General features: G+C 36.5%; 1 protein-coding gene across 2 annotated transcripts in view; it reads left to right on the top strand.

Annotated features, from left to right (window-relative positions):
• LOC128241405 (uncharacterized) overlaps positions 1–13,312 on the top strand; it is a 43,111-nt gene that overhangs the window by 15,574 nt on the left and 14,225 nt on the right. For both annotated transcript variants that reach the window (XM_052958319.1, XM_052958321.1), the window contains exons 9-18: positions 1,745–1,906; positions 2,154–2,304; positions 2,496–2,537; positions 5,730–5,843; positions 6,074–6,279; positions 6,556–6,703; positions 11,939–12,133; positions 12,302–12,414; positions 12,519–12,629; positions 12,977–13,094. In XM_052958319.1, coding sequence (XP_052814279.1) covers positions 1,745–1,906; positions 2,154–2,304; positions 2,496–2,537; positions 5,730–5,843; positions 6,074–6,279; positions 6,556–6,703; positions 11,939–12,133; positions 12,302–12,414; positions 12,519–12,629; positions 12,977–13,094 — 1,360 coding nt within the window. The remainder of the gene's footprint in view (positions 1–1,744; positions 1,907–2,153; positions 2,305–2,495; positions 2,538–5,729; positions 5,844–6,073; positions 6,280–6,555; positions 6,704–11,938; positions 12,134–12,301; positions 12,415–12,518; positions 12,630–12,976; positions 13,095–13,312) is intronic.

The following is a 13,312-nucleotide window of genomic DNA, read 5'->3' on the forward strand; positions in this document are numbered from 1 at the left end:
AATGTGAGTTGTAACATCAGGATAAGGCGTGAATTGGAATGTGAGTTGTAACATCAAGATAAAGCGTGAATTGGAATGTGAGTTGTAACATCAAGATAAGGCGTGAATTGGAATGTGAGTTGTAACATCAAGATAAGGCGTGAATTGGAATGTGAGATGTAACATCAAGATAAAGCGTGAATAGGGACGTGAGTTGTAACATCAAGATGAGACTTGAATAGGAATGAGAATTTTTAGCATCATAATTAGGCGTAAATAGGGATGTGAGTTGTAACATCAAGATAAGGTGTGAATAGGAATGAGAATTTTTTACATCAAGATAAGGCGTGAATAGGGATGTGAGTTGTCACATCAAGAAAAGGCGAAAATAGGGATGAGAGTTGTAACATCAAGATAAGGCGTGAATAGGGATGTGTGTTGTAACATCAAGAAAAGGCGAGAATAGGGATGAGAGTTGTAACATTAAGATAAGGCGTGAATAGGGATGTGAGTTGTTACCTTAAGATAAGGCGTGAATAGGGATGTGAGTGGTAACCTCAAGATAAGGCAAAAGTAGGGATGTTAGTTGTGACCTCAAGATAAGGCAAAAGTAGGGATGTTAGTTGTGACCTCAAGATAAGTCAAAAGTAGGGATGTGAGTTGTGACCTCAAGATAAGGCAAAAGTAGGGATGTTAGTTGTGACCTCAAGATAAGTCAAAAGTAGGGATGTTAGTTGTGACCTCAAGATAAGACAAAAGTAGGGATGTGAGTTGTTACCTTAAGATAAGGCGTGAATAGGGATGTGAGTGGTAACCTCAAGATAAGGCAAAAGTAGGGATGTGAGTTGTGACCTCAAGATAAGTCAAAAGTAGGGATGTTAGTTGTGACCTCAAGATAAGGCAAAAGTAGGGATGTTAGTTGTAACCTTAAGATAAGGCGTGAATAGGGATGTGAGTGGTAACCTCAAGATAAGTCAAAAGTAGGGATGTTAGTTGTGACCCCAAGATAAGTCAAAAGTAGGGATGTTAGTTGTGACCTCAAGATAAGGCAAAAGTAGGGATGTTAGTTGTGACCTCAAGATAAGTCAAAAGTAGGGATGTTAGTTGTGACCTCAAGATAAGTCAAAAGTAGGGATGTGAGTTGTGACCCCAAGATAAGTCAAAAGTAGGGATGTTAGTTGTGACCTCAACATAAGTCAAAAGTAGGCATGTTAGTTGTGACCCCAAGATAAGTCAAAAGTAGGGATGTTAGTTGTGACCCCAAGATAAGTCAAAAGTAGGGATGTTAGTTGTGACCCCAAGATAAGTCAAAAGTAGGGATGTGAGTCGTTACCTCAAGATAAGGCAAAAGTAGGGATGTTAGTTGTTACCTCAAGATAAGGCAAAAGTAGGGATGCTAGTTGTGACCCCAAGATAAGGCAAAAGTAGGGATGTGAGTTGTTACCTCAAGATAAGGCAAACGTAGGGATGTTAGTTGTGACCCCAAGATAAGGCAAAAGTAGGGATGTGAGTTGTTACCTCAAGATAAGTCAAATAAGGGATGTGAGTTGTGACCTCAAGATAAGGCAAAATAGGGATGTGAGTTGTGACCTCAAGATAAGGCAAAATAGGGATGTGAGTTGTGACCTCAAGATAAGGCAAAATAGGGATGTGAGTGGTTGCTTCAATAGTAATAAATATAAAAAACGACGATGACATAATTGTATCTTTACTAACACTGCTTGGGTCAAATATTTAATATAACTTCGAAAGTTACACCTTACAGCGTCATAACGACTTTCTCTGGAAGCGGAAGCCAGCTGCTGACGACTTAACGGAGGCGGGGGAGATCGCGCGTCTCCGAGACATCCGGAACTTCCTCGTCAACCTCTCCTGCCCTGCCCTGTATGAGGACGAGTTTGACCGGAAAGTGCACGAACTCAAACAGGTGATATGCATGCACAACCTTTGAAAGACAGTGAAACAAAACATTTGCGACTTAATATGGAACTTCAAAACATTAAAAACAAACTAAAAAAAATCGTTTCCATATTTTTGTTGAAGAAACAAAACGTAAATGTAAATCATAGTGTCTGCGGTATCCGACAATTATTTCGTAAAGAATAAAATAAAAAAATATGAAATTTTAAAATTTGCGGAATTTCATAAACTTGAGCATTTTGTTTTGGGACCAGGTAACGTTGCGTGTATGCGGGGAAAGGCGGGCGGACGAACTTTTGCGCGTGCTGGATGAGATGCGGACGGAAGCGGTCCGATTTCCGGAGCGCGACCAGTACCTCGACGCTCTCAACCAGTGGGCGGACGAAACTGGCGATCGACATATAGGTGACTTCCGTAGCGGTTGGAGGTTTTTTTCGTATAATGAAATTTATGTTAGGTGCCAAAATCTTAAACCTGAAAACGTTTTTCGGCTATTTCACCAACCGCTGAAGAACGGTTAAAAACGGTTGTTTTAATTCTAAAGAGATTTTCAGACTGGAATAGATTGTTATAATTTTAGTGTTTTGCATTTGTAGCTCCCGCTCAACAAGCTGGGGAGACAACTCGTGAGAGAATACGTGAGTTATCTACCATTTGACAATAATATCTTATATAAGTTAGTTAGACAAACAACAGTACATATTTTACATTAAATGAAGCCAGACATTAGTCATTTAAGTAATAAAAAAATGAATGTCTTGCTCGCACGTTATTTGACATTGGACATACAAAAAATGAAAAATGAATGCATGGCTTTGGACATAAAATAAAATTGAAAAAAACAACAACAACACAGCATTGATCAATTAACGCACGCACACGCACACACGCTTACTAACCCGATATGTCATAATTTAGCATCAAAGGTGAAGTTTAAACCAAACCCAAAACGTAAGGAAAACTCTTTTTTTTCAACGCAGAAGGCTCGAGGTCGGATATTTGTTTGGAGTTTAAAGTCATATGAAGCCCATAAACGTTTAAACTAAATCCTCGATTGTGAAAACAGCTGAAAGTTTAGACCAGTACTGGTGTCCTTTTCGAGCGGCCATGAGAAAGTACCCCTAGTGGTGCTATAACCAACACTCTCTGGGTGAGAAGCGGCGACTACTAGACCACTGTCGCCCCCCTGTGAACAATTTGGCACGATTGGTATTGGTCTACGGGTAGTTTGCGTAATTAATCAAAGCGCGAGGCGCTGAAAGACTATCTGCGGGCAAATATGTGAGAGCTGCAAATTTTATTTGAAATATGGGAATGGGTGAAGGGCACATTGATAAAAGTGAAAAATGTGCCGAGGGCCAAGAGCGCTTTTGCACACACTGGGCTAGGAAACAACAACATAATTACCTATTTTATGGCGTCTTGTGTCATTTTGTTTATGTAAATGTCACTTCAATCGTCGTAAACCCCCCTCCCCATGTATTTAATGTGACAATGCATGCTAAAGATGTTTCGTTGATTTTATTAGATATCATACGATAGGAAAATACAATACATCACATATCATTTCCTTTAATGAACATACACGTTTTGTTTAAGGAAAATCATTTTTTTACAACCAACTTCAGCAATAATTCCGTTTAAGATGCACAGCTTATCACTTAAGTCGACGTATCCCCATGTATTTAAAGATACAATCAGAGGCGTAGCTAGACTTTACCGAATGTTACGCACTAAAGGGGGAGGGTGTGGGATGGGGAATATCCCTGTAGCCGGTTGGGGGTTCGGCGGGGGGTCTACCCAGTGGAAAACAATGGAAAATGGAACGAACATGTTGAGCTCTGAGGTGTATTTTGAGGGATTAATAGGTTCGAGGCCGCCGACTTTGTAGTTACCAAGTGATTGATTTCGGCTCAGAAAGCGATCTATCACAGGGAAGCAACGTTTTCTTTGGCTGCTCTTCCTTTTATTCTGATATCAATTTTTAGCTTAGCCCTCGACTTTTCATTTTTCAAATTAATGTTACGCACATGCGTAAGTGGGTAACGCTGGCTACGCCCCTGACAATGCATGCCCCTTTCAATCGCTTCTAAAGATTTTCAGTGCTTTGATTATATATCATACGTTATGCAAGTTTTATGAACATACACGTTTTAACTGTTTAAGGAAAATGATTTTATTTTTACGAATAACTTTAGCAATAATTCCTATCCGATTGAAAATGCAGAGCTTATCAGATGGTCGTTTTCCCGCGGTGAGGGCAAACATGTGGTCAGTTAATGTATGTAGAAACTATTTTTAGAAAATCAGTCAGTTAATGTAGTTAAAACTATTTCTAGATTATTTGAAATTGTCTGTTCTAAGAATAGGAATATGACTGTGTCTTTTCAAGTATTATTGATAAATAAATGTTATTTATGTTTTATGTAAGTATCTGTGTAGAAATAATACTAGTGCTGTTATGAATGCTTCGCACTCTTTGGGTATTTTACAGGTTAAATCCGAACTACTTTGCTTCATCAAAAGTATGCATAAACTCACTGTCGTATCAGGGAATGTTAGAATAAATTGAAAGGCTAATGTCCAAAACTATGCCAAAAATACACCGGAACGAAGCTTTTACGCAAAAAATTTGAACATCTTAGAAAAGTAAACCCCTAAAAATCATAGAATGAATAATATTTTGTTTTTGTATAGCAGGCTAATCATAGTATTTGAAGCATTAGCAACGCGAAACATGGGATACAACTATTTTGACTTTCAGACAATCATTTTTGTTTCTTATCTCATAAAAGTTATATTAGAAATACACCCTTACAAATAAGCGTGCTTCATGATCACACAAGATGATAATAACAAACCCTGCAGGCGATGGTACACTTGCGGTCGGTAATAATTTCTAAAACATCTTGGTCTGAACTCAGAGTGAATATCAGTATGTTACCTTCCTACCAGAGCATCTATTATTTTGACCCTCACTAATCTGATTAATATAACGATCTATAAATAGTTATATTCTGCTAAAAATAAAACGCCGGAATACAGAAATACAGCGCGGAAATAGCCGAACAAGCAAGAACTCATACTCGGATAATCTATTTTTATGGTTTCGACGTCATTCTGCTACTAAACATAGAGCGCATTGAGACAAAAAATGGGTTAAAACGACATGAATAGAAGTAGTTCTTTGGAGTTTGCGGTCTTAAGACTACCGCGCGCATGCGCAGAAAGTCTAAAAAAAAACAATAGGAAACCATAGCACAATGCTTGATTTAACAGTGTTAATGTAATTTTTGATAGATAACTGTAGCTACTGGCGAAAAATGATGATGGTTATAAACAACGAAAAAAGTTTGAACGACTTGGTTTTTTTTTCAAAAAAAATAAATAATAGAATACGAAATTGTATTATTATCTTGTACACTTTAGTATCAAATATGCAAGGATAATGCTTAAGAAAAATATTAAATTATTATTTTTTTATTAGAAAAACAACTTGTTTGCAAACGATTTAATGCAAGAACATCCCTACCACCGGTTTCCCACAATTTTCACTGTGACATACATTTTTACTTTTTTAATGTCGAATTTCCAATGTCATGCCAATCACTTTTTCAATTTCGAACACCCAATGTCATGCTGTTTTAAATGTTTTTTTCCTATGTCACGATATGATCATTTTTTATTATTTTTGACTGCCTAATGGCGTGCCAGCCTGACGTTCTTAGATTGTTTTAATAAATATGTAAACAAGTACATACAAATATAATTTCATAACAATCCGATACAAATAGCGTTCTGTTTTCCCCTGACATTTATCATTATTACAGAAATTACGCGGCGGTTCCTTGAGCATCACCGGAATCCGCGCGTTTTCGTGAAAACGCGGGCCGTAACCCTGGCCAAGCAGAAACTCATGAAGAACGGATTCGTTATCCTTAAAGGTAATATTCCAGCATACATTCACACACATAGTGGTACGTGTATACAGTGTCACCTCACGTAGAAACACGCGTACACAGTGGCACACGTACACAGCTAAAGTAGTTCGTTGCTAGGTACGCACAGTTTACTAAACTTGAGTTTTTATATATTGATGCCTCTCATTCCTAATTAAAATGTCAAACGTCCTTCATAAATGCTTACTCACATAGCCGACTGATGCTCTGTGCAGGTAACATCGGCGACGGTAAGACGACTGCGGCGGTGGCACTGCTGGTTTCACAGTTTGACGAAGACGAGTGCGCACTGCTGGCGGCCCCGGACCAATGGTTGCATGTCGAGCCGCGCGCCGTTTCAGCCGTTCTTGTGGACGACATGCTAGGCAGCGGCTCCTTGGACGAGGACCGGCTCAATGCTTGGGAGTCCAAATTCGACTGGGTACATTGGACGTCGTATTAACTGTTATTAGGATAAGTTTAAGTGTAAACTAGTCCACTAAGATTTGTAGGCACTAACTCGGTGTGTATATACCACGTGATAAATTATGTCATAATAATTTGCTACGTTGGAAAGCAAGATTTTGCTCCGAATGAAGAATCACAGTCTAGGCCACCTTTGACCAAATAAACCCACTCTGCTGAATTATTTAAATAGTTTTTATTGAATATGCAGTTTGTTGTCCAAATGCACACATGCTCAAAACCCTCTTCCCAGATGTACGAGCGGTGCCAGGCGCGTGAGGGGCGGGCAGGGGTGCGGCTGGTGATCACCGCCCGCCATCACATCCTGGACAAGTGCTGGCCCACCCTCAGCAAGTACAGACTCTTCGCCAGGGACAACATTGTAGACTGCTCCTCGGCAGGTAATCAAGATGCTTTGAAACTCTGCCTGTACTCGTATCAAACCGATGTAATAGTAACAAATTGCATACGATACATTGTTCGATTAAAACTAGAAATCCCATTGATCATAGCTAAATAAGTAATATAACAAAACAACTGGTTAATAAGATTCGTGTAACCACTTATCTATATATGCATTTATGGTTTATTTAACAGCAACTGGTTATCTAGTAATGATTTGCGAATTTCATTTAGTATGTAACATAATATTGATATAAATATATAATATATTTACACACACACCTGGGTCCTTGTCCGCGCAATATCTTGGTATATATTCAAAATATTAAAATGAGCCTTAAATTATAAATAGATGGTGAAAAGAGGAATTGTGGTACACACGAACCATAAACCTGCCCTGCACATGTCCCATCAACTTGATATTTTTTTTGAGAATGGGAGTTTGTCCAGACCTTATCTTGGAAAGAATTAAAGGGATTAAAATGAAACTTGAAATAGACAATGAGAGGAAGTGTAGTGCAGTAAAACCATAACCTTGCACTTCATATATTTTTAATAATCTTCCCCTAATAATAATAATAATAATAATAATAATAATAATAATAATAATAATAATAATATTAATAATAATAATAATAATAATAATAATAATAATAATAAAAATATAATAATAAAAGTTGTGGTAGGGACAGCGCTTTGTCTTAAAAATGATTACAATAACGATACGTGCCTGTCAAAAGAAATAAAAAAGTCAAATTCAAAATTAAACAAGTTGTACGTGCATTTTTCTATTGTTGGCAACAGTGACCTTAACTTTGACCCCAAACACAATCACACTGAAGTCATCCATTATCTATTTGTATTAACTGTTAACTTTACCATTTGGTCTCAAACACAATTTCATGAAAATTCTTTATAAACTCTTCCTATATACCAAGTTTGGTCACAATAGGACAACCTTTGCTTAAGTTATTCAGAACTAACCTTTTTTCTATTTTTAGCCACAGTGACCATGACTTTGGCCATGATTCTCGGGCCCCAATCACAATCCCATAAAAGGTCTCAATACACTCTTCATATTTACCGAGTTTGGTCGCAATGTGTCGACCCTAACTTAAGTTTTTTAAAACCTTTTTTATTTTATTTATAGTAACAGTGACCTTGACCTTGATCCTAGGGGCCCCAATCCCATGAAAGGTCTCCATAAACTCTCCCTATATTTAAAGTTTGGTTACTATGTGTCAAACCTTACTACAAGTATTCGATAATCAGGTTAGTTCGACATCGCTCGCCCAATGGCCAGCTGATTAAAAAGTCAATCAAGGGCCATCTTTTTTTGTATTTAGGCTTAAAGTGGAGTTATTAAACTAATTTTAAGATGGTTGTCAATAATTGTGCGAAGTATTTAGTCAATTGATTAAAGCGTATAGATGATATTAATCTAGCCCTAAAACTTAAACCTAAGTTCCTTATATTTATATGAAAAACTACATAAACAAGCTCAGTAGCCAAAAGTTTAAACATAAACCCCGTTTAATGGCACAGGGTAATCGCCAAAGACATAGAACACACACACAATTATCACAAACAAGAAACATGGAACAACAGCACAAAACTTCACAAACAACACAGTGCATATATGCACTGTGCTGTTTGTACATATACTATTTAAATTAAACTAGGTATGTTTATCAAGGATTGGTAGGTACCGCCTTGGAACGGTCAGTAAAATGTAAATTTACTGGGGGATTAAACCAGTTTACGTGCACAAACCTCACTCTTATCCCAACAATCCTGAATAACAATATTATGGAATAACTCCGACATAAAGGTAAATGAACAAAGTGTATACTATCACAAATGGTGTGAAAAAGGTATCAAATTTATCCATCATATCTTTGATTACAGATCAAAGGAATTCTATACATTTGGCGAGATAAAACATCTTTATACCATTCTGATTTCCTCAAGTATTACCAGCTAACGGCTAGTATACCGAGAAAGATACATAAATTAAAAGAAGAATCAGTCGTAAATCATGGCATAGTCTCACTTGTTCAAAAGGTCGAAATGCTCAGCAAAAACCGAATAAAATTATGTAAACATTACAAATAAAAACCCTTAAAGCAAACCATGGTAAAGACGATAAATGGACTCAAATTCTAGGAACAGATTTCGAGACAAATATGTGGAATAAAATATTTACATTGCCTTTAACATGCACCATTGATACAACAATAAGAACCTTCCAGTACAAATACATTTATAGGCTTTTACCAACAAACAGATACCTATATCAATGCAAGCTCACAAACTCCAGCTTATGCCAATTATGTTCAGAACATATAGAGACAATGGGACATCTTTTTTGGGAATGTAGACTTGTACAAAATTTGTGGAACAATCTTAATAACCTATTCTTGTCAATAAATATCCCAATTAGTCTAAATATTAAAATCATAAGTTTTGGATTTTTTCAAAAGTCAAATTTTAGTCGTCTCATTAATTTCTTGATTGTGTTGTTGAAGTATTTTATATACTTTATGGAGCTAAGAGATATTACTCCAACGTTTACAGCTTTCAAAAACTACATAGGTTTGCGATACAAAATTGAACATGAAATTGCATTCATGACTGACAAACTAACAGTCCACGAGCAAAAATGGCATGTATTAAAAGAAAAATTACATTTAAGCAACACCCTCTAGTACAGTCTTTTTTTTCTTTCTACTTTTTCGTAGTTTATAAATTCTTTATTTACTTGTTAATATTTATTTTTTTCTAGTTAAAAATTGATCTCTGTTTTTTTTTGTCTTTTCTTTTTTATCAGTTTGTTTAACAATATAAAATGTATGTTCTTTTCTGTATCGATACCACCCTCACTTCTTAAATAAGCATTACATAATAAACACCATATGTTATACATTACTTATGTATGTGATTAATTGTGTTGTGTAATGTAAAATATTTAATAATAAAAAAACAAAACAATCCTGAATAAAGTAAAAACGTAAATGGGAAATCTTATCAAAGTATGCATTAACTTGAGGAAACATAAACTCCGTTTAATTGCACTGGGTACACACCAAAGACATAGAACACAAAAACAAGCAATCACAAACCAGAAACATGGAACAACAGCACAAAACTTCACAAACAATTCAATACATATATACTATATAAAAACCTAGGTGTGTTTATCAGGGATTGGTAGGTACCGGCTTGGAACGGTCAGTAAAATGTAAATTTACTGGGGGATTAAACCAGTTTACGTGCACAAACCTCACTCTTATCTCAACAATCCTGAATAAAGTAAAAACGTTTTAAACCTTATCAAAGTATGCATTAACTTGTAGAAAATTAATAATAAAACAAATAGTAATAAACTAATAGGTAAACCCCAAGTACTTCTATGATTAGGGATCCAAACTCTATCTGCAGCCGAAGGATTACAATTCAGAGTACTTAATGCAAAAAACTTTTCCAATATTCGATGCAGTCATTGTTTTAAACTATGAGTCAATCAGGCGCCATCTAAGGAATGAATTGCGGGATTGGTGTCATTATCGGGGTATGAACGCAATTGGGCTGATTAAAGCGTGTGGAGTCCGAAGGACTCTACGCGTACTTTGACCAGCGCCATTGAGTTCATATCCCCGATAATGACATCCATCCCGCAATTCATTTCTTATATTTACACCAATAGTTCATTATTTCATTAAAGAATTGTTAAAAAAATGATGATTCGCGATCCGAGCATATCCGAAGATGTTGCGTAAATCGGATGATTATCGCAATCTAAGTTCCTAAGTAAATCATGGGCCATAATTTGTATTAAGGATACTATTGAGTTATGTTACTTCATTGTGTGAAGGTCCTAAACAAATGTGTGAAGTATAACGTAAATTTAATAAAGGGTGCAACCTGCCCTAAAACTTTAACCAGACGCCGACGCTGGGACGAGTAGTTAAACCTCCTTATTCTTCGAATAGTCGAGCAGACAAAAATATAATAGTCTGTCCCTGTAGTTATCTCCCCTTAACCTGGTATTGTTCTGTAATGGCTGATTGTTTGCCATATCTTGGAATGTTCTAAAGGGATTTAAATAAAACTTGGGATACAGATAGATGGCAATGACATAATACAATGGTTGAAGAAGATAAATATTCACCCTATCATCCACGTTCAACTGATACTTGTGAATTATTATTGCTGTTTTTTTTAATTCATTGCTTGAAATTTACTTTAAAATTTAATTTTCAAACCTTCCCATATCTTTGGATTTTATCACTTCTTCCAACGTTTGAATAATAAGCTAAAGCCATTCACCTTCTACCAGAACACGGTATTGCAAATTCTACCTTTTCATAGAAAATGGGCGTTAGGAGAGCACCCATTTTTCCAAAGTTTCTTATAATGGCAACTGTATTTAAATTAAACAAGGTATGACTATATTAACAAAATTATACTGAAGGTACAAGGTATAGAATAACAAATGTGGAATAACATTGAATTAGAAACATTTTTCCAAATTTTATTACAGTTTCATGAAACATGGGTAATGTCAGATATCAGTCTGATTCGCTTGTAGGCGGGTTATTTCCAAATTTTGCAATTTCAATATGGTGAATCAGTTATAGACGTTGCATCAAAATAGTGATATTTAGGAATTGTTTTCACATCTGGGGGCTCTTTTATGGAATGTTGTAAGACACTATCAGATCAGGCAAATATGGCTCCATTTATAAACTGAAAAAAAGTATCTTCAAAGTTTTGTAAACATATCAACGGAACATGGGTAAGATCTATTTAATCAATTTGTTAAGCTCATCGTATTGTATGGTTGTGAGGATTGGGGATTTTCCCGATGCTAGCAATATAGAAAGAATACATACAACGATCTGTAAGAATTTAATTAGAGGTTAAAACCTCGATACAAAATGATTTCTTATATGGTGAAATTGTAAGAATAGATCTATATTCTATGCGATTGACATATATTTTAAAAGAAAGTCGTCAAAGAGTATGTATAAAACGATGTAAAATGAAATTGAAAATAACCCAAGAATGATGGTTTCACTGCTGTTATTTTACCGATAAAACTTAATACTTCACCGAAAACCATGAAAGAAATATTTCTCCGAAAATGAAGTAACATTATTGTGTATGCGTTTAATACCATGATGTCTCCCTATAATTAACTTCCTATATATTGTTTATTTCAAATCCTTCAGAGCTGACGTTTATGGAAAAGCGGTCTATGTTGGGGCGCCACATTGTGGACACTGACGTTATCGTCACTAAGACGGAGATTGACAAGGCTGCGCGCGTTCACTCATCGCGGCTCGGATTCCCGCAATGCTGCGCGCTCTTTGTCAGCCGGGAACAATTTATGCTCAATGGATCGCAGTTCTTTGAGCGACCCATTGGTTGGTAGCAGTCACATCATAAAAACAATAATAAAGATTATTTAAGAAGTAACAATTCGAAACTTGCTTGCCTTTACTTTGTATTACGTGTAATGCACCAGCAGCGGCAAGTAGATAGATTAACGAACTTTAACGAATTTTAACGAACGTCTATATTTTGTGTTCCAGAGATACTGTTCGAAGCCCTGGACCAGATGTATAACGGGGATAAGTACGGCTACCTTGCCCTTGTTCTCCTCATGTTCCAGAAAGACGCCATATTATTTGTGGATAAACTAAAGGTAAGACTGACAACAGCTTTCGGTCGATGTGCTGTACTTGTAAGATATACATAGGATTGCTGTTCCGACATTTTATTACCGGTATCTGTATGTGTGTCGTGCAGGAGTTCACGGATGTGAAGTTCCGGGTGCGCGTGCTGGATCTGGCGTTCCTGTGCAAAATTCCATTGAACGACCGAATCAACACCTTCATCATCCAGGCTCTGCAGAACCAGGTAACCATGGCATAGAAGACGCGTTGCTTCACTGGTGCTATTTATAGTTATGTAGGATTGCTTCACTCTTTGTTGCCACGATTTTCCCTGTTTTTGTTTTGACATTAACAAATGCTATATATCTCTGTTCAATAGTATTTGTCTTATTCTGCCAGAATAACTCAGGGTAACGAAAATAAAAGAAATCGTTGATAACCAATCTTTACTTTGCTGTGATAGTTTCTCCTCATGCGATTGATGCATTTACTCACATTCATTTCAACAACTATTGTTGGCGAAATGTATCTAATGTTTTTCACATACAATATTGTACCTTAAATTCAATTTGAAGTTTCCACATATAATAGTTGAGCAGTTTCGTGGACTACTACGCGGACCGAAATTGCTACACGTTCGCGCACGAGAGCATCATGGAGTCGATTACCGCGTCCTTCGGTGAGCGGCATCCACAGGAAGTGCTGGAAGGTAGGAAGTCTTATGCGAGTTTTCCGTGCGCATATTAAGTTCGTTCGATATATTGCTGACGTATGGTGGCATATTAGTCGTAAAATAACCTGATAACGTTCGAGAATTGTTTCGTGGTAACCACTTAATTTAGGCGACAATTGTGTAGCTATCTAAGTAATATTCGCGAAAATGTTTCGGTAAGATAAATGTCAAACTACTAAAACAGGCTTCAAAGC

The sequence above is a fragment of the Mya arenaria genome, chromosome 7, assembly GCF_026914265.1.
Source record: "Mya arenaria isolate MELC-2E11 chromosome 7, ASM2691426v1".
Classification (NCBI taxonomy): domain Eukaryota; kingdom Metazoa; phylum Mollusca; class Bivalvia; order Myida; family Myidae; genus Mya; species Mya arenaria.